Source organism: Haemorhous mexicanus, chromosome 4 (genome assembly GCF_027477595.1).
Source record: "Haemorhous mexicanus isolate bHaeMex1 chromosome 4, bHaeMex1.pri, whole genome shotgun sequence".
Taxonomy (NCBI): Eukaryota; Metazoa; Chordata; class Aves; order Passeriformes; family Fringillidae; genus Haemorhous; species Haemorhous mexicanus.
Window position 1 is genome coordinate 27,043,800 of NC_082344.1, and position 21,178 is coordinate 27,064,977.

The 21,178-nt window shown below is 49.0% G+C and overlaps 2 protein-coding genes and 1 long non-coding RNA gene across 3 annotated transcripts; 1 reads left to right on the forward strand and 2 right to left on the reverse strand.

The window, feature by feature from the left end:
• Positions 1-444: 444 nt before the first annotated feature.
• Positions 445-4,646, reverse strand: LOC132326221 (alcohol dehydrogenase 1-like). Its single transcript, XM_059844156.1, has 9 exons — positions 4,434-4,646; positions 3,425-3,526; positions 3,080-3,221; positions 2,679-2,766; positions 2,346-2,565; positions 1,958-2,218; positions 1,532-1,667; positions 1,084-1,222; positions 445-684 (listed from the first exon to the last, which is right to left on the reverse strand). The coding sequence occupies exons 1-9, from the start codon at positions 4,449-4,451 to the stop codon at positions 660-662; spliced, it is 1,131 nt and encodes a 376-aa protein (XP_059700139.1). The 5' UTR covers positions 4,452-4,646; the 3' UTR covers positions 445-659.
• Positions 4,141-4,935, forward strand: LOC132326222 (uncharacterized). The gene is made up of 2 exons (XR_009486170.1): positions 4,141-4,248; positions 4,765-4,935. It is a non-coding gene; the product is annotated as an uncharacterized LOC132326222 (long non-coding RNA).
• A 10,429-nt stretch (positions 4,936-15,364) lies between these two features.
• LOC132326227 (alcohol dehydrogenase 1-like) lies at positions 15,365-19,516 on the reverse strand. Its single transcript, XM_059844163.1, has 9 exons — positions 19,377-19,516; positions 18,379-18,477; positions 17,780-17,921; positions 17,595-17,682; positions 17,262-17,481; positions 16,871-17,131; positions 16,451-16,580; positions 16,004-16,142; positions 15,365-15,604 (listed from the first exon to the last, which is right to left on the reverse strand). The coding sequence occupies exons 1-9, from the start codon at positions 19,392-19,394 to the stop codon at positions 15,580-15,582; spliced, it is 1,122 nt and encodes a 373-aa protein (XP_059700146.1). The 5' UTR covers positions 19,395-19,516; the 3' UTR covers positions 15,365-15,579.
• Positions 19,517-21,178: the final 1,662 nt, after the last annotated feature.

Below are 21,178 nucleotides of genomic sequence, written 5' to 3' on the forward strand. Positions count from 1 at the left end.
TGGTACTTTGTGGCCAACACCTGTGAAGCCCATTGAGGGGTTCCCTTTCTGCTCCTTTCCTCACCTTTTGGCACACAATGCCACTGTTCATCACTGGCCAGCCTGGTATTTTCCCATTCTCTTTCCCAGACTAGTTTAAAGCCCTGTCAAAGAGCCCTGCTAGCTCCTGGGCTAGAACTCCTTTTCCCCTCTGAGAATGGCTGATCCTGTCAAGTGTCTGTAGACGACATGGTGAATGGATCACCCCACGGTCAAAACCCCAATATTTTTTTCCTTACGCCAGCCTTGGAGTCATGCATTGACCCCATGGATCTGCCTATTCCTACCAGTATAATTCCTCGTTACCGACAGGTCAAGGAAATCACTCCCAGTGTTCCTGATCCGTGTACCAATTGTCCCAAGGCCCTGGAGTCTCTGTTGATTGAGTGCACTGTGTCAGATGAGTTGGTTTAAAAACCTTTATTAGTAAAAGCATTTTCTTGGGAGAGACATCCTTTTATGCCCAGTCCGGGCACAGCAGGACCAGCAGTGACACCAGCACAGGTGAGTTCCTCGTTCTCTTCTCCTGGTGCCCCACAAGGACAGGTGCTGGTTGAGAGGGGCCCGGGCCCGGAGAGCATCTGCTGCGCTGGTCCCTCCGCTCGGCTTGGCCGTGTCCTTCAGAAGAGCAGGACAGTGCGGATACTGAAACGTGGAAGGAAAGGGAGGGTTGGCTGCAGCTCAGGAGCAGGCAGTGTGGCAGGCAGGTGTGCCTGGGGACCGGCCACCTTCTTTGTCATCCAGCCTCTTCCTGCCTGAGCTGCATGAGCGGGGCAGCCTTCAAATCCCTGCTGAGGGGAGCCCCTCAAGGGATAAAGCCACAGGATCTGTGCTGAGCTGAACCATGAGCAGGAGGGTTCCCTGTGCTGAGCATGGGCTCTTCCCTCTGGGCTATGGCAGATCTTGCCAGCACTCAGCTGTGAGGCCCTGCTTCCTCAAAAGGCTCAGGTGCTCTTTGGGAAGCCAGTGTTGCAGGCTCTGCCTCCTGGAATTTTAGGAGGAGGAGCTGAGGTTTGCTGAACCTCCTGCCAGTCAGGGTCTCACCTTTTTCCCGCACGTAACAACTCAAATCCCTCGTTCACTTGAGCGAATGGCAGCGTCTGCGTGATCAGCAAGTCTGAATTGAATTTCTTTTCCAAATAGCCGGAAACTAATTTGGGGATACATTCTCTCGGCTTCCAGCCTAGAAACAGGAGAGAGCAGCTGCCTGAGTAATGGGAGAAAGGCAGTTGTGGTAAGGTAGTGTTACTGTGAGGGTCAGGACTGAGTGACCAGTGCTGGTGCCACACACTTTTGAGAGGTTTTCTGCTCTTTAGGATGAGTGGGTTATTGTGCGGAACAGGTGGAGGATTTTTTGCATGTCTAATGGTAATGTTCAATGCAGTGCTCCTCTTTAGTTGTCTTTTACTTGAAAACCCTCTTCTACTATGGATTGTCAACTACTATGAAAAGAAAATCTGAAATATTAAGATTGTATTCTTAAGTTCACTACCTCCAAGCAGAGTCCCCTTCCAAGTACGCCCAGTCAGCAGAAGTGTGGGATTGATGGAAATCTCTGAACCAGAATCCAGTAGCCCAACCATCACACAGACACCACTGCTCATATTGCAGGAAGCCAAGGCAGCAATCTGATGGGACAGGCAGGAGAATGAGAGGAAGCCCTAATGGGTTAGTCATGGGAGCGCTCTTTTTGTGCAATCACCTGCTCCTCCCTGGTAATCTGAAAACACACATCCCCCCTTGTGGAGCAGACCTGGATAGCTTGGGGCCTCTTTTAAGATTCATGCCATTTTCTCTCACAAAGATATTCCCAGCAGTGCAGGCAGCCTGTGAGGAACTTCCCTTGGGGGTTGATTTTAGTCCTGAGAGGAGGCTGTGATGATCTGGGAGGGAGGACAGGTGCTGAAGTGCCACCTACCATGGTGTCCTCGTGCCCGATGGCCTCAAAGGAGTAGTCCACACCCTGCCCGGTCATCTCAGTGAGCACCTCCTGGATGGGCTTCTGGAAGTCTCGAGGGTTGATGCAGTCGGTGGCTCCCAGCTTCTTGGCCGTGGCAAACTTGTCCTTGTTGATGTCCACGCCAATGATGCGGGAAGCTCCAGCTGCCTTACAGCCCATGACAACAGAGAGGCCAACTCCTCCGAGGCCAAAAACGGCACAGGTGGAGCCTGGTTTTACCTGCACAGATGGGAGCCTGTGAGTCTCCAGCAGCAAGAGGTGGAGGAGGAGGAGGAGGTTTCTTTTGCACAGGATTGGTGAGCTTGTGTGGGTGGCCATGGGGTGCTGAACACGCCTGAATACCAACCTTGGCTGTGTTGATGGCAGCCCCATAGCCTGTGGAAAACCCACAGCCAAGCAAGCAGACTTTGTCCAGAGGTGCTGCAGCATCAATCTTGGCAACAGTGTATTCTGGGACGACGGTGTATTCTGCAAAGGTGCTGACCCACACAAAATGGTGGATTTGCTTCCCTTTGCAAGAGAAGCGGCTGGTCTTGTCCGGCAGCAGGTTTTGTGGTTCAGAGAAACTGTGTGGGATATGCAAGTATTTGTATTTGATTGTCTGAAGCACAGATTGGGGTGTCAGATTTGTCATAAAGTCAATCCCATGTGGGTGTAGGGGAAGGGAAAGTAAACTTACTGGGACTTCTGGCAGAAGTTGGATTCAGGATTCCGGCAGAAGCTGCATTCCCCACACTGAGGGATGGCAAGTGGAATTACTTTGTCTCCTGCAACAAAGTGAATCTCCGTTAGGTGCCTTTTGCTCTGCAGTCCCTGAGGGCATTGCCTGTTGAATCACCTCTCCTGAGCTTTATGATGGTAGAAACCTACCATGAACCCTCTGCTTTCCCTGTATGGATGTAGGCTCCAGGCCTCATCTGTCTATAGAGGGAACAGATTGGAAAACTGGACATGAGAGTCCAGTACATAGTCTGCACTTATGTTTTTAACCGGTGACTCAGGAGCAGGGGAAGTTTCTGAGCTCTTGGCAGAGCTTTGAGTCCTGAATCCTGGGCATACATTTGAGTGTGTGTTGGTTACCTGGTTTCACAGAGGTCACTCCTTCTCCAATGCTTTCCACAATCCCAGCTCCTTCATGGCCAAGAATAACTGGGAATTCCACACTAGACAAAGAACCTTTTAAAGTGTGATCATCGGTGTGACAGATGCCTGTGGCCACAATCTGTTTGGAGAGGAAAGAGTAAATGGTGATTTCTAGAAATAGTCCAGCCACTGTTTATTTCAGTTTGTAGAAGGATTTTCCACAGAACTTCTCTGGGCACTTAAGTTGATGGGTGGACACTGATCACTTGATTATATCCATGCTACAGCCACAAGAAGAGCACGTTCCTCAAGGGAGAAAAAATTATTGAAATGTATTTTTACCTTGATCCGGACTTCCCCTGCCTTTGGGGGTGCAACTTCCACCTCTTCAATAGAGAGTGGTTTGCCCGGGGCCCAGGCAACAGCAGCCCTGCACCTGATAACCTGGAAACAACCGAAAGGAATTCATTGCAGAGAAAGGTTCACCTTTGACAACAGCCCAGGACAGTTGTCCTACAATCACCAAAGCCCGGGCTGCACAACACATGTCTCTGCACACTGCAGCACACACTTCTAGAGCTACAAAACTGCCCTGGGCTGTGTTCTGAGGATTGCTGGTTGGGTGGGATTTGGTGGGAGAGCAAAAACACTGGAGTGCTCAGCTGTATGCGAAGCCAGTTCAGTAAACAGTGGCTTTGTGTGAAGTGTGAATTACAAAATGAAGTGACTGGTTCATCTGGTGTACGAGCAGGTGTGACAGCAAGATGAATGCTTCTGCAGCTTAAAGCAAGCAAGACAGAACTTTTCGTTTCAGTGAGCTGAAGGTATCTAAAAAGAGGTTGCAAAATAGTCCCAGCCTGGCTGGCAACTGGATAATTTCTCTCCTTGTCAAAAGGATGATTTATAGCTCAAACCCTTCCCCGATCAACTCAAAGTACTTTGGCATCAGCAAATTGGGGCTTGCAGCCTGAAAAGAGCATTGCCATGGACGAGGTTGAGTGCAGGTGAGCGGCTGAAGAGGGCACCACTGAAGAGCTGCGATTGCTGCCAGAGCAGGAGCACAGGGCGGGATTGAGCAGGAGGGGATTTCTGAGATTAGCACCATTCCGTATTTTGTCTCCCGAGCCGCTGGGCAGGACCGAGAGGGAATGCACTACGGAATGCAGGTCTGGACACGTGCACTTGCCTGAGAGCAGAGTCAGGTGAAATTGACAGGGGTTTGGGAGAGGTGGGGGAGTGAGGTTGGGGGAACGAGGGCACACGGAGTGGTGTGCAGGCTGAGCCTTTTGCAGCGGATTTGGCCAAGAGCAGGCCACGTCGGAAAGGTGGAGGGGAAGTGCCTTGTCCTTACTTTTCCCGCAGTGGCCATGTGGTCTTAGCAGAGCTGTGTCTGTCGCTGTCGCAGGCTGGAGGGAAGCTGCTGCCTCGGCGTGTTGCAGGATCCCCCAGGCGTGGAGCGGGAGCAGTCCCGGGGCGTCTCTGGAAAACGCTGGTTAATGTGTGCTGGATGCTGGGCGGCACAGGGAATGCAGAGGGGAGGAGCTGGATAGCGGCAGGGAGGTGGATGGGAGCAGAAGTCCACCAGGGAGGCTTTTATCGGTGACTCTGCCCTTGGGTCATTCCCTACCCCCTCCTGCCTGAAAGGCTCAGAGAGCTCAGAAAGATTGGTTTATTTCTTTCAGATGCTTCTGGCAGGTGTGGAGGGAGGAGATCTGCATGACTGCTGGGTCTTCCTTGGCATCCCCTATTTGCCAGGTCAGAGCATTTGACCTGGTGGCCTTTCACACCATTGTATTTCCAAAAGGATTAAAAATTTTTAAAACTAAAATAAAACAAATCAAAATTGTATGAAATTGTGCTGTGGTGGATAAAAGCAATGTGCTCTTGGATTGAAGCATTACGGTCTTCTGTGCTCTTGGAGCTATTTTCAGCATATCAGTAAGGGCAGAACCTGTCAGAAGAGGTTTTCTTTTTTCCCCAAGTACTTCACTCCAGTGAAACCTGGTTTGTAGGTGGGTTACTAACTCCAGGCAGGCTTTTCAGGTTCTCCCAGAGCTGTTTTCTGCTGAGGCATTGGACAAGATGATGTATTGGCAGGGATTGGATGAGTGAGAGCTTGTTGGAGGACCAGGCTGAGATGATGTCCTTATTCAGGGCAAATTTGGGAGAGAACCCCCAAAGGGCCCCCCTAGGAAATCGGATTCTACCACCCCTCCCCCAACCAGTCCAGGAGAAAATACTTCCTTGGAGAAAAGTGGAAAAAAACTGTTTATTAAACAAGAAAACTTAATATTAAACAATAAAACCCCTTGCTGCTCCAAAGGAGATGACAAACCCAGAAAGTCCCCTCCCCAGATTCCAGTTCAGCTCACTCAGTCCCTTATCAGTCCCTCCAGCGCTGGAAATGCCGTGGCCCAGGCCTGGCCCGGCCCACTGATGCGAGCTGCTGGTGCTCTTATGGTTGTTCAGTCCAGAGCAGGTGTGAACAGGTCCAGAGAAAGGGGGAAAAAAAGGAAAAAAAAAAAGCACAGTCCAGGGAACTTCTTTGCCTCAGCTAGCTAAACTAACTAAAAAGCAAGGAAAAAAAGAGAGCCCTGTCCCGCCGTCTGTTCATCTGCAAAAACACGCAGTCCAGAAGCAGGAATGTGTAGGAGTGAGTTCAGTGTCTGAAAACAAATTGCGCGCCTCCTCTCCCCCCCTCAATCTTTGAAGCAAGTCTTAAAGGTGCAAAACTTACTATTCAGCATAAACGGAATGAGATGATTGGGGATAAAAGCATCATATAGTCAACCTAGGACATTCCACCCCTTATCCCCATATCGTCAGCTTACTACTAAAACTAATATATATATTCTAACTCTATAAACACATACATCAGACATTCAATATACAGCTATACACAGACAATGGTAGTAACATTTAGCAAACAGTGATATTTACACGTAGGTCTCACCCAACAATGAGATCTCCCTGAGGTACACATCCATCTCTTTGCATTATCCACCATGTGGAACCTGGTCCCTGAGCAAAGACAACCCCACGAATGGGTTTGTCTGTACTTGAGGCAGAATTGATCCAAACTGTCTTCCCTAATAAACCTCTGACATGTACCACTCGGACTTTGTCTCCATCTACTCTATGCAAAGGCTCAGATTGGGCAGGGCCCACTCGGTTAGTAGAGCCTCGGGTGTTAACTAGCCAGGTGGCTTTTGCCAGATGCTGCTCCCAGTTTTTGAAAGATCCCCCACCTAATGCTTTCAAAGTTGTTTTCAACAGTCCATTGTACCTCTCCACTTTCCCTGCAGCTGGTGCATGGTAGGGAATATGGTACACCCACTCAATGCCATGTTCCCTAGCCCAGGTGTTGATAAGGCTGTTCTTGAAATGAGTCCCATTGTCTGACTCAATTCTCTCAGGGGTTCCATGTCTCCACAGGACTTGCTTTTCAAGACCCAGGATGGTGTTCCGGACAGTAGCATGAGACACAGGATAGGTTTCCAGCCATCCCGTGGTGGCTTCTACCATGGTCAGCACGTAGTGCTTGCCTTGGCGTGTTTGGGGCAGCATGATGTAGTCGATCTGCCAGGCCTCCCCATACCTGTACTTGGACCACCACCCACCATACCACAGGGGCTTCACTCGTTTGGCTTGCTTGATGGCAGCACACGTCTCACAGTCATGGATAACCTGAGAAATACTGTCCATGGTTAGATCCACCCCTCGGTCTCGTGCCCACCTATAGGTGGCATCTCTACCCTGATGACCTGAGGCGTCGTGGGCCCACTGAGCTAGGAATAACTCTCCCTTGTGTTCCCAATCTAGGTCTATCTTTGACACCTCTATCTTTGCAGCCCGGTCTACCTGCTCATTGTGTTGGTGCTCCTCATTAGCTCTGCTCTTGGGGACATGGGCATCTACATGGCGGACCTTCACAGGTAGCTTCCCTACCCTAGTAGCGATGTCTTTCCACTCATTGGCAGCCCAAATCGGTTTTCCTCTACGTTGCCAGTTAGCTTCTTTCCACCTCTCCAGCCATCCCCACAGAGCATTGGCTACCATCCATGAATCAGTGTAAAGATAGAGCCTTGGCCACTTCTCTCTCTCAGCAATGTCCAGGGCCAGTTGAACGGCCTTGAGCTCTGCAAGTTGGCTTGATCCACCTTCTCCTTCGGTAGCTTGTGCGACCTGTCGTGTGGGGCTCCATACAGCTGCTTTCCACTTTTGTTTCATTCCCACAATGCGACAAGAACCGTCAGTGAAAAGAGCCTAGCGCGTTTCTTCCACTGGCAGTTCATTGTATGGTGGAGCTTCTTCAGCACGTGTCACTTCTTCCTCTTCATCAGCAAGACCAAAGTTTTCACCTTCCGGCCAGTTTGTAATTATTTCCAGAATCCCAGGGCGATTCAGTTTTCCAATATGGGCGCGCTGTGTGATCAGAGCAATCCATTTGCTCCATGTGGCACTGGTGGCATGGTGCATAGAGGGAACCTTTGCTTTGAACATCCACCCCAGTACTGGTAGTCGGGGTGCCAGGAGGAGTTGTGCTTCAGTGCCTATTACCTCTGAGGCAGCTTGGACTCCTTCATAGGCTGGTAAAATTTCCTTCTCTGTTGGGATATAGCTGGCTTCAGACCCTCTGTAGCTTCGACTCCAAAATCCAAGTGGTCAGCCTCGAGTCTCCCCAGGCACCTTCTGCCAAAGGCTCCAGGACAAGCCATGGTTCCCGGCTGCAGAATAGAGCACATTCCTCACCTCTGGTCCTGTCCTGACTGGGCCAAGGGCAACTGCATGAGCGATCTCCTGCTTGATCTGGGTGAAGGCTTGTTGCTGCTCAGGGCCCCAGTGGAACTTGTTCTTCTTACGGGTGACCAGGTAGAGAGGGCTCACAATCTGACTGTACTCAGGAATGTGCATTCTCCAAAAGCCTATGGCACATAGGAAAGCTTGTGTTTCCTTCTTGCTGGATGGTGGAGACATTGCTGTGATCTTGTTGATGACGGCGGGAATCTGACGCCGTCCATCTTGCCACTTCACTCCCAGAAACTGGATCTCTTGAGCAGGTCCCTTGACTTTGCTCTTTTTGATGGCGAAGCCGGCTTTCAGGAGAATCTGGATAATTTCCCTTCCTTTCTCAAACACTTCTGCTGCCGTCTTCCCCCATACAATGATGTCATCAATGTATTGCAGATGTTCTGGAGCCTCACCCTTTTCTAGTACACTCTGGATCAGTCCATGGCAGATAGTGGGGCTGTGCTTCCACCCCTGGGGCAGTCGGTTCCAGGTATACTGCACTCCCCTCCAGGTGAAAGCAAGCTGAGGCCTGCAATCTGCTGCCAAAGGAATGGAGAAAAATGCATTGGCAATGTCAATGGTGGCATACCACTTCGCTGCCTTGGACTCTAGCTCATACTGGAGTTCCAGCATGTCCGGCACAGCAGTGCTCAGTGGTGGAGTCACTTCATTCAATGCACAGTAGTCCACAGTCAATCTCCATTCTCCCTCAGATTTACGCACAGGCCAGATGGGGCTGTTGAAGGGTGAGTGGGTCTTGCTGACCACCCCTTGGCTCTCCAGCTCACAGATCATTTTGTGGATGGGGATCACGGCATCTCGATTCGTCCGATACTGCCGGCGGTGCACTATCGAGGTGGCAATTGGCACCTGTTGCTCTTCCACCTTCAGAAGTCCTACTGCAGATGGGTCTTCTGACAGTCCAGGTAAGGTGTTCAATTGCTTGACGCCCTCTGCCTCTACAGCAGCTATTCCAAATGCCCATCTGAATCCCTTTGGGTCCTTGAAATACCCACTTCGGAGGAAGTCTATGCCTAAAATGCATCGGGCCTCTGGGCCAGTCACAATAGGGTGCTTCTTCCACTCATTTCCAGTCAGGCTCACCTCAGCTTCCACCAAAGTGAAATCCGGGGATCCCCCTGTCACACCGGCAATAGAAACAGACTCTGCCCCCACATGTCTCGATGGGATTAATGTACATTGTGCACCAGTGTCGACCAAAGCTTCGTATTCTTGTGGTTCAGATGTGCCAGGCCAACGAATCCACACAGTCCAAAAAACACGGTTTTCCCTAGCCTCTACCTGGCTAGAGGCAGGGCCCCTCTAAGCCTGGTTATCCTTTTTTCCCTGGACATATGTCTTGGAGGTTCCTTCAAGGGCATCAAAAATATTGTCATTATCATCATATATGACAGTTCGGTTACTGGCTACTGGAGCTGCTTCCCTTTTGGAACTTCCTCTCTGAGTCTTCAGTTCACGCACCCGTTGTACCAGAGCAGCAGTGGGTTTTCCATCCCATCTCCTCATGCTCTCTCCACTATCACGCAGGAAGAACCACAGCTCAGCTCGTCGGGTGTACCTTCTCTCTCCATCTGGGGAGCGTCTGTGTTGGGCACCAGAACTTCTGATCTGTACTGCTGAGATTTGAAGAAGGTCTTCCTTAATCTCCTCTCTGAGCTTTTTGTGATTCTCCTCTATCTTATCCTCTAACCTCTGCAGACGTGTTTCCACTGCTGCGATTCTGGCATGTGTCGGGCCATGCACAGCGTCTGCATACGCTCGGAGTTTCTTTGCCATATCCAGCACGGTCTCCTCACCGTCATCTCGCTTCATTATTGCTAGAGCAGAAGCATATTCATGTGGCCCGAGTCATACGAGTTTTCTCCACATTACAGATGTGCATGGTACCAAGTCTGGATTTACAGTGTTTACATCATCCGAGAAGACAATCTCTGCCACTGCCATTTCCCTCAAGCGTTGGATTCCTTGCTCTATGGTCTTCCACTGTATTTGCTGCATATAGAGATCGTCTGCACACAGGTATCTTTGTGCAACACTTCCCAGGACCCGTGCCCAGAGGCTGTGAGGGTTAGCCCCCTCATCATTCCTTGGTCAATGACAGGATCATGTGACAGGGATCCCAAATGCCTGGCTTCACTGCCATCCAAAACTGTAGCCTCACCTGCAGCATCCCATAGACGGACTAACCAACTAATTATGGATTCATCAGGCCGCCAGGTATAATCCTTCCTTAGGCCACGGAGGTCCTTCAGGGAATAGGACTCAATATTGGCTTCTGAGGCTGTGTCAGTTTCATTAACTTTGGGCTTTTTATCAGTAGTTGGTGGTGAGGGTCCTTCCCATGGATCATCATCATCAGTCACTGGCCGATTGGTTTTGCTCGTGTACTTCTTTCCTGCAGCAACTGCCAGTGGCTTAGGCTTACTGTCTGGTTCAGCTCCAGCCTGAGCAGCTGGAGTGTTGGCTGCAGCCTGAGTGATTGGAGTAGCTGCTGCTTTGTCTCCCTGCCTGCCTGCCTCTGTCTGCTGCCCTACAGTATCTAGCAGGGTGCGATAAGCGTAGGCCAGGGCCCAGCTTATTGCAATGAGACTTTTTTCCTTACAGTCACCATGGCATTTCTCTTTCAGGTATTTTCCCACCTCAGCTGGGTTCTGAATTTGTTCACATGGAAAATCCCAGTCTACAGGATCAGAAAATTCCTTCAGGGTTTGGCCCATATTTTCCCATTCTCCACACCACTCATCATTTTTCATGCCTGAGTCTACTTCTGGGTCAGGGGTCTTGTCAGCTCCTCGGGACATCTCAGCCCTCATTCTAGAGAAGCTGCAGACCATATAGAGGAAGCTTACCACATTAAATGCCAGAAACATGGTCTCCTTAACAGTCAGGGGAAACTGAACATTCTCAAAAAGTGACATAACAGATTCAGAGGAGAAGGAGGAAAGGAAAGGCTGGAAAATCTCATTCCCTGCTCCTCCTCTAACAAACTGGGTGCAATTACTAATAAATTCCCAAAACATACTGCCGGAACTAGGACGCAGGGTAGGACGAAGAAACCATACACCATACATATTGTAAGCAGACTCCAGCAACCTTGTAAATGCCCTATAAATCATTATCACCAAGGCCAGCAAAATAGCTATTCCAATCTGTGCCCCTGTACTGTGAAACTTACGTCTTAGGGACAGTAATCCTAGTGACCAGAAAGGTACTGAAACCTCAAAAAGGCTTATAGACCAGAACCACATGAAGGCCTCCACCCCAAGAGACATTACGAAATCGAGCAACATGGCTACTGACTGCTTTAACTCACTACAGAGCAAGCACAACCAACATGCAATCAATAATGCTTTTTTCCACTTTCTCGAGCCTCACGTTGGGCTCCAATTGATGTGTTTGTCCTGGTTCAGGGCAAATTTGGGAGAGAACCCCCAAAGGGCCCCCCTAGGAAATCGGATTCTACCACCCCTCCCCCAACCAGTCCAGGAGAAAATACTTCCTTGGAGAAAAGTGGAAAAAAACTGTTTATTAAACAAGAAAACTTAATATTAAACAATAAAACCCCTTGTTGCTCCAAAGGAGATGACAAACCCAGAAAGTCCCCTCCCCAGATTCCAGTTCAGCTCACTCCGGTGCTGGAAATGCCGTGGCCCAGACCCGGCCCGGCCCACCGATGAGAGCTGCTGGTGCTCTTATGGTTGTTCAGTCCAGAGCAGGTGTGAACAGGTCCAGAGAAAGGGGGAAAAAAAGGAAAAAAAAAAAGCACAGTCCAGGGAACTTCTTTGCCTCAGCTAGCTAAACTAACTAAAAAGCAAGGAAAAAAAGAGCCCTGTCCCGCCGTCTGTTCATCTGCAAAAACACGCAGTCCAGAAGCAGGAATGTGTAGGAGTGAGTTCAGTGTCTGAAAACAAATTGCGCGCCTCCTCTCCCCCCCTCAATCTTTGAAGCAAGTCTTAAAGGTGCAAAACTTACTATTCAGCATAAACGGAATGAGACAATTGGGGATAAAAGCATCATATAGTCAACCTAGGACAGATGAGCAGCCAGAGTGTGATGTAACCCCCACAGTTAGAAAGAAATCTTCCTTCTGTGTGGCTGAACAGACACTTTTGCAAAGGTTAGGGATGGGGTAATTTCCTAGAAGACTGCCACTAATGACATAAACCCCTTTTTGGATCACTAGCCATTTAGAGTGCTATAATTAGGAGAAGTTAGCTTTTGGCTATTGAGAAAGATGTGTGTATATATATATATATATATATTTATATAGGTTTTCTTTGAATCAAAAGGCATCTGTTGTCGTTTGGATTAGCAAACAGGACTAGACATGATCAGAAAAAAGTGTAGCATTCCTGAATGAGGAGGGCATTGCTCTGTAGACTCAAGCTTGGCACATTCAGCTCTACAGTTGATTCACATGTCATTCAGAAAATCACAGAATGGCCTTGGTTAGGTGGGACCTTAAAGATCGTGTTGTACCACGCCCCTGCCATGGGCAGGAGCACCTCTCACTAGAGGAAATTGCTCATAGCCACCTCTGAGTGGCTTCAAATGTTGCCAGGGATGGGGCATCGGCCACTTCTCTTCAGCCTGTTCCAGTGACTCTACACTGTCACAGTAAAGAATTTCTTCCTAATATCTGATTAAACCTGCTGTGTTTCATGCCTGTTATCCTAGCAGGTCACCCACCAGAGGTTGTGGACCAAAAATACAGTTCTTCTCCAAGATTTTCATGTACTTTCCTGTGTCTTTGCCTTGTAATCCACACTTCAGCCTGAAAGTGGGCTGATTTAAGTGCTCAGCCAAAACCAAAAATACCCTCTAGGCTGTTCAGACAGACCCACAATACAGAACTCCTGGGACACGGAGTAGTTGGCTTTGATTTCCGTTCTTTCTTCTGCATTGCACGAGGGCTGGAAAGCAATTCCAGAGGACGAATGCTCTATGGCTGATATCCCATAGGGTTGGCAGTGTATGAAGCTGAAACCAACAAATTTCAGAAGTCCTGTAACAAAGAATGAATTCATTCACCTGCTTCCTAGATAGCACGCCACACAGATGGCTTTTGATTTCATCTCACTCCTAAGGACATAAAAGTGCTACTTGTGCTGACACTTCATGGCTCTGAAGATGTGTCTAGTGTCTGCTGTTGAGTGTATAACCTACACAATGGTTGTAAAAAGATCTTTCAAATATGTACTGTTATTTTGCCTCAAAACATCCATGTGATGCTCTAGTTCCCCAGACTTGCAAACCCCCCGCTTGTGTGAAATGAGAATTTCTGTCTGCCCTGCTTGCAGTTCTTAAGGGCCATGGGGAGTTGGCACCTCTGCAAAACATGTGAAATGCAGGTAATTATTGTAGGGAGCTGATACTGAGATACTGTTGCTGTGCAGCTTTTTTGTATCTATTTCAGACAGGAGGCTGTAGTTGTTTTCTTCTTATCCAGGTAATAGAGGGAAAATAAGACCAAACTTGTGTGTCAGCAGGCATGGCTTTAATGATTGACTTTTCAAAGGCCGATCCTTTCTATCTACGTTCTACAATATGTGCAACCCTGACTTGCTGTATATAGTAATGTATTTGATAAGCTTTAATAGCTGATCTGTGAGGTCAGAATGCCAGGACACACAGGCACATGCATCAAGGTGTTTGTCTTCACCTTTGTAGTCAGTTTTCTGTCCCCCTCTTTATGTTCTGGTTGTTTGCTGCCTGTATCAAAAGAGGTGGAGAGACGGTGGAATACTTGACAGAAATCTCTGTGGAACAGATGCTGAAATGTATTTATGGGGGCTAAGTACAAATCTTATCTTATCTTTCCTGGCGTCAGCATCAGGCTTCTGTAATTTTTACTTACCAGTCAGAGTCTGATATGTGTGCCCTTAATAATGACCCAGCATTGCATTTCTGTCCCCAGTGTAAGTGGGCACCTGTTTCAGAGACAGTTTTTGCATTCTACTGTGAAGGACAAACTAGATCATATCCTCGCAGGATTTGTTAGCAGTATTGATAATTCACTATTCTAAAGGATGCCCTGGTGCTTTAATTTTCCTAGGAACGGAAATATTGTGTACCTCTTTCAAAATGATAGCAGTGTGAGGCAAATGAAGTAAGGAAAGTGGGAGTTAGATTCACCCTGATATATTGCACTTAGCAGAGATATAGAAAACAATTCTGACAAAGATCTATTAAAATGAGCAATTGATTGTGTTCACCCTAGTGGAGGAGAATGGCTGAGGGGAAAATGTTAAAGCAGACACCAGGACTCTTAGAGCAACTGCTGATTTTGAGTCCATGCTATCATAGAATGATGGAATATCTCAACTTGGGGGGGAGCCATTAGGAATATAGCCTTGGCTTTTTTTCTTTTTTTTGCTCAGAACAAATTCCTTTGTCAGACTAGCTGTGGTCATAGTACATCCTACAGAATTTCACTCTGCAATTACATTGCAGAGGAGGAATTTTCCTTTATGATTTCTGATAGCCTAGGTATAGCACTTCTAGCACCCACAGTGAGTGAGTGTTGGGACACAAATGCACATGTAATGTCTCTTCCCCATTACAGTCTGTACATTTCTCTGAGACTGTTCCAAGATGAAAACTTGAGCAGGAGAAAAGACCCCAGACTAAGATCAGGATCCAAAGTGGACAAATATGAGTGAAAGAAGGAAAAATTAGGAGAGAATAGTACAGAGCAGAGTAATGGGTCTATAGTAGATACCCATGGTGACATCAACATTATTTGTGGGCTCCTTGATTCTCACCCAGAGACTCTTAAGTGTGCCGTTTCAGCTCCATAGATTCCAACCCTTCTATTCCATGCGGTGCCACCCCCTGCCTCTTCTGCCCTGCCTTTCCCTCCTGATGAGCCTGTAACCATCCAGCAGGGCACTCCAGCCCCAGGACTTGTCCTACCAGTTTCCCTTATGCCAACGATAGCAAGTCTCTGGCACCGGGTGACAGCTTCCTGGTCTCCATTGCTCCTTCCTCAAGCTGCATTCATTGGTAATGAAACATTTTCACGAGTGGTACTTTGTGGCCAACACCTGTGAAGCCCATTGAGGGGTGTCCTTTCTGCTCCTTTCCTCACCTTTTGGCACACAATGCCACTGTTCATCACTTGCCAGCCTGGTATTTTCCCATTCTCTTTCCCAGACTAGTTTAAAGCCCTGTCAAAGAGCCCTGCTAGCTCCTGGGCTAGAACTCCTTTTCCCCTCTGAGAATGGCTGATCGTGTCAAGTGTCTGTAGACGACATGGTGAATGGATCACCCCACAGTCAAAATCCCAAAATTTTTTTGCTTACACCAGCCTTGGAGTCATGCATTGACCCCATGGATCTGCCTATTCCTACCAGTATAATTCCTCGTTACCGACAGGTCAAGGAAATCACTCCCAGTGTTCCTGATCCGTGTACCAATTGTCCCAAGGCCCTGGAGTCTCTGTTGATTGAGTGCACTGTGTCAGATGAGTTGGTTTAAAAACCTTTATTAGTAAAAGCATTTTCTTGGGAGAGACACCCTTTTATGCCTGGTCCGGGCACAGCAGGACCAGCAGTGACACCAGCACAGGTGAGTTCCTCGTTCTCTTCTCCTGGTGCCCCACAAGGACAGGTGCTGGTTGAGAGGGGCCCGGGCCCGGAGAGCATCTGCTGCGCTGGTCCCTCCGCTCGGCTTGGCCGTGTCCTTCAGAAGAGCAGGACAGTGCGGATACTGAAACATGGAAGGAAAGGGAGGGTTGGCTGCAGCTCAGGAGCAGGCAGTGTGGCAGGCAGGTGTGCCTGGGGACCGGCCACCTTCTTTGTCATCCAGCCTTTTCCTGCCTGAGCTGCATGAGCGGGGCAGCCTTCAAATCCCTGCTGAGGGGAGCCCCTCAAGGGATAAAGCCACAGGATCTGTGCTGAGCTGAACCATGAGCAGGAGGGTTCCCTGTGCTGAGCATGGGCTCTTCCCTCTGGGCTATGGCAGATCTTGCCAGCACTCAGCTGTGAGGCCCTGCTTCCTCAAAAGGCTCAGGTGCTCTTTGGGAAGCCAGTGTTGCAGGCTCTGCCTCCTGGAATTTTAGGAGGAGGAGCTGAGGTTTGCTGAACCTCCTGCCGATCAGGGTCTCACCTTTTTCCCGCACGTAACAACTCAAGTCCCTCGTTCACTTGAGCGAATGGTAGTGTGTGGGTGATCAGCAAGTCTGAATTGAATTTCTTCTCCAAATAGCCAGAAACTAATTTGGGGATACATTCTCTCGGCTTCCAGCCTAGAAACAGGAGAGAGCAGCTGCCTGAGTAATGGGAGAAAGGCAGTTGTGGTAAAGTAGTGTTACTGTGAGGGTCAGGACTGAGTGACCAGTGCTGGTGCCACACACTTGTGAGATGTTTTCTGCTCTTTAGGATGAGTGGGTTATTGTGTGGAACAGGTGGAAGATTTCTTGCATGTCTAATGCTAATGTTCAATGCAGTGCTCCTCTTTAGTTGTCTTTTACTTGAAAGCCCTCTCTTACTATGATTTGAAATTGCCAAGAAAGGAAATGCTGAATTGTTTAGACTGCCTTCTTAAGTATAATACCTCCGAGTGAAGTCCCCTTCCAAGTACGCCCAGTCAGCAGAAGTGTGGGATCAATGGAAATCTCTGAATCCAGTAGCCCAGCCATCACACAGACACCAGTGCTCATATTGCAGGAAGCCAAGGCAGCAATCTGATGGGACAGGCAGGAGAATGAGAGGAAGCCCTAATGGGTTAGTCATGGGAGCGCTCTTTCTGTGCAATCACCTGCTCCTTCCTGGTAATCTGAAAACACACATCCCCCCTAGTGGAGCAGACCTGGATAGCTTGGGGCCTCTTTTAAGATTCCTGCCATTTTCTGTCACAAAGATATTCCCAGCAGTGCAGGCAGCCTGTGAGGAACTTCCCTTGGGGGTTGATTTTAGTCCTGAGAGGAGGCTGTGATGATCTGGGAGGGAGGACAGGTGCTGAAGTGCCACCTACCATGGTGTCCTCGTGCCCGATGGCCTCAAAGGAGTAGTCCACGCCGTGCCCGGTCATCTCAGTGAGCACCTCCTGGACGGGCTTCTGGAAGTCTCGAGGGTTGATGCAGTCGGTGGCTCCCAGCTCCTTGGCCGTGGCAAACTTGTCCTTGTTGATGTCCACGCCAATGATGCGGGAAGCTCCAGCTGCCTTGCAGCCCATGACAACAGAGAGGCCAACTGCTCCAAGGCCAAAAACGGCACAGGTGGAGCCTGGTTTTACCTGCACAGATGGGAGCCTGTGAGTCTCCAGCAGCAAGAGGTGGAGGAGGAGGAGGAGAAGGTTTCTTTTGCACAGGATTGGTGAGCTTGTGTGGGTGGCCATGGGGTGCTGAACACGCCTGAATACCAACCTTGGCTGTGTTGATGGCAGCCCCATAGCCTGTGGAAAACCCACAGCCAAGCAAGCAGACTTTGTCCAGAGGTGCTGCAGCATCAATCTTGGCAACAGTGTATTCTGGGACCACGGTGTATTCTGCAAAGGCACTGACCCACATGAAGTGATGGATCTGCTTCCCTTTGCAAGAGAAGCGGCTGGTCTTGTCCGGCAGCAGGTTTTGTGGTTCAGAGAAACTGTGGGGGATATGCAAGTATTTGTATTTGATTGTCTGAAGCACTGATGGGGGTGTCAGATTTGTCATAAAGTACATCCCATGTAGGTTTAGGGGATGGCAAAGTAAACTTACTGGAATTTCTGGCAGTAGTTGGATTCAGGATTCCGGCAGAAGCTGCATTCCCCACACTGAGGGATGGCAAGGGGAATCACTTTGTCACCTCAAAAAAAGCAATATCTAATGTTAGGTGGCTCTAAGGACGCTGCCTGTGTGAGAGGAGATTCCAGGGCATGTGTTTATGTGTTGGTCTCAGTTACCTGGTTTCATAGAGGTCACTCCTTCTCCAACGCTTTCCACAATTCCAGCTCCTTCATGGCCAGGGATAACTGGGAATTCTGTGTTGGGAAATAAGCCTTGCAGAAGGTGTTCATCTGTGTGACAGATGCCTGTGGCCACAATCTATTGGGAGAGGAGCAAGCAGATGTCCAGGTCTCTGTCTAACTCAGTTTGTGGAAGCAATTTTCTCAGGGGTGTTATGATGCCCCTCAGTCAGTGCTGGCACTCTGTGGCAGCACACAGAGCCCAGGCTGGGCTTTCCCCTTCTGCTCACTCTGAATGCTCCATGTGGCTTTCCTCTGCACTGAGCTGGAGGTGGAAGTGGAGGGGAGGCCACAGTGTGGGTACCAGAGCCCTGTCCAGCAGAGCAAGGGCTGGAGGCAGGAATTCCTAAGTGACAGCTTAGACAGGAATTAGTCCAAAAAGGAGCCCCTGGCAGATGGTGCATTTGAGCCAAGGCAGCTCTGGGCAGTGAAAGCCTCTTGGAGGACATAGATCACTGAGTTTTAATGAAGGTACAACCACAAGAGGAGCACTTCCCACAAGGAAGGAAGAAAAAGTTATTGAAATGTGTTTTTACCTTGATCCGGACTTCCCCTGCCTTTGGGGGTGCAACTTCCACCTCCTCAACAGAGAGTTTGCCCAGGGCCCAGGCAACAGCAGCCCTGCACCTGATAACCTGGAAACAACCGAGAGGAATTCATTGCATGGGAACGTTTCTCTGTAGCACACGGCTGGGGGAAGTCATCCTGCAACCCGAGGTGTCCAAACCTGGTGATGCTCAGCTGCACCTGAAACCAAGTGCTGTCCAATGAACACTGGCCTAGTTTAGGGTCTGAGGGAACCCCATTTGTGGTTTGTGACCCAAAAAGGATCAGGTGTAGCCTTGGAAAGTTACTGGGTTCTGATGGCTTTGGTGGATATGTCATAATATCCCCATGTATTACTGGCCAGACTGCACTGTCATGAGGACTGCAGACCCTGCCCAGTGGAAATGGCCATGGAGAGCTTTGATGTCAGCCTTGTGACATGCTGGGCTGAAGGTGAGAGAGAGGGGTTATGGAATTGCCCCCATATGATTGGCACTTGGATAACATTTTTCCATTACCAGGGTTTGATTTGTGTGTGCCATGGCACAGACCCTTCCCCGATCAACTCAAAGCAGTTTGGCATCAGCAAATTGGGGCTTGCAGCCTGAAAAGGGCATTGCCATGGACGAGGTTGAGTGCAGGTGAGCGGCTGAAGAGGGCACCACTGAAGAGCTGCGATTGCTGCCAGAGCAGGAGCACAGGGCGGGATTGAGCAGGAGGGGATTTCTGAGATTAGCACCATTCCGTATTTTGTCTCCCGAGCCGCTGGGCAGGACCGAGAGGGAATGCACTACGGAATGCAGGTCTGGACACGTGCAGTTGCCTGAGAGCAGAGTCAGGTGAAATTGACAGGGGTTTGGGAGAGGTGGGGGAGTAAGGTTGGGGGAACGAGGGCACACGGAGTGGTGTGCAGGCTGAGCCTTTGGCAGCGGATTTGGCCAAGAGCAGGCCACGTCGGAAAGGTGGAGGGGAAGTGCCTTGTCCTTACTTTTCCCGCAGTGGCCATGTGGTCTTAGCAGAGCTGTGTCTGTCGCTGTCGCAGGCTGGAGGGAAGCTGCTGCCTCGGCGTGTTGCAGGATCCCCCAGGCGTGGAGCGGGACCAGTCCCGGGGCGTCTCTGGAAAACGCTGGTTAATGTGTGCTGGATGCTGGGCGGCACAGGGAGTGCAGAGGGGAGGAGCTGGATAGCGGCAGGGAGGTGGATGGGAGCTGAAGTCCTCCAGGGAGGCTTTTATCAGCAACTCGGCCCTTGGGGCATTCTTTGCCTCCCATCCTGAAAGGCTCAGAGAGCTCAGAAAGATTGTTTTTTTTTCTTCCAGATGCTTCTGGCAGGTGTGGAGGGAGGAAATCCGCATGACTGCTGGGGCTTCCTTGGCATCCCCTATTTGCCAGGTCAGAGCATTTGACCTGGTGGCCTTTTGCACCATTGTATTTGCAAAAAGATTAAAAATTAAAAAAAAATTTCTGTGAAAATATGGTGTTGTGGACCAAGACACATGTCCATCGGGGTAAAGTTTTACTGTCTGTGCTCTTGGAGCTATTTTCAGCATATCAGTAAGGGCAGAACCTGTCAGAAGAGGTTTTCTTTTTTCCCCAAGAGCCCGTTTGCTTCACTCCAGTGAAACCTGGTTTGTGGGTGGGTTACTAACTCCAGGCAGGCTTTTCAGGTTCTCCCAGAGCTGTTTTCAGCTGAGGCATTGGACAAGATGATGTATTGGCAGGGATTGGATGAGTGAGAGCTTGTTGGAGGACCAGGCTGAGATGAGCAACCCGAGTGTGATGTAACCCCCACAATTAGAAAGAAATCTTCCTTCTGTGTGGCTGAACAGACACTTTTGCAAAGGTTAGGGATGGGGTAATTTCCTAGAAGACTGCCACTAATGACATAAACCCCTTTTTGGATCACTAGCCATTTAGAATGCTATAATGAGGAGAAGTTAGCTCTTAGTTATTGAGAAAGATGTGTGTATATATATATATATATATATTTATAGGTTTTCTTTGAATCAAAAAGCATCTGTTGTCGTTTGGATTAGCCAACTGGACTAGACATGATCAGAAAAAAGTGTAGCATTCCTGAATGAGGAGGGCATTGCTCTGAGGACTCAAGCTTGGCACATTCAGCTCTACAGTTGAGTCACAGGTCATTCAGAAAATTACAGAATGACCTTGGTTAGAAGGGACCTTAAAAATCATCTTGTATAACCCCTTTTCATGGGCAGTGTCTGCTGTTGAGTGTATAACCTACACAATGGTTGTAAAAAGATCTTTCAAATATGTACTGTTATTTTGCCTCAAAACGTCCATGTGATGCTCTAGTTACCCAGACTTGCAAACCCCCCGCTTGTGTGAAATGAGAATTTCTGTCTGCCCTGCTTGCAGTTCTTAAGGGCCATGGGGAGTTGGCACCTCTGAAAAACATGTGAAATGCAGGTAATTATTGTAGGGAGCTGATACTGAGATCCTGTTGCTGTGCAGCTTTTTTGTATCTATTTCAGACAGGAGGCTGTAGTTGTTTTCTTCTTATCCAGGTAGTAGAGGGAAAATAAGACCAAACTTGTGTGTCAGCAGGCATGGCTTTAATGATTGACTTTTCAAAGGCCGATCCTTTCTATCTACGTTCTACAATATGTGCAACCCTGACTTGCTGTATATAGTAATGTATTTGATAAGCTTTAATAGCTGATCTGTGAGGTCAGAATGCCAGGACACACAGGCACATGCATCAAGGTGTTTGTCTTCACCTTTGTAGTCAGTTTTCTGTCCCCCTCTTTATGTTCTGGTTGTTTGC

Excerpts from the sequence above, each read along its gene's own strand:
- LOC132326221 (XM_059844156.1), bottom strand. Across the intron at positions 2,566-2,678 it reads AACTTCTGCCAGAAGTCCCA|TTTCTCTGAACCACAAAACC; the intron begins GTAAGTTTACTT and ends TATCCCACACAG. Across the intron at positions 1,223-1,531 it reads GAAGGGGACTCTGCTTGGAG|GCTGGAAGCCGAGAGAATGT; the intron begins GTAGTGAACTTA and ends TCCTGTTTCTAG.
- LOC132326227 (XM_059844163.1), bottom strand. Across the intron at positions 17,482-17,594 it reads AACTACTGCCAGAAATTCCA|TTTCTCTGAACCACAAAACC; the intron begins GTAAGTTTACTT and ends TATCCCCCACAG. Across the intron at positions 17,132-17,261 it reads CTGCCATCAACACAGCCAAG|GTAAAACCAGGCTCCACCTG; the intron begins GTTGGTATTCAG and ends CCATCTGTGCAG.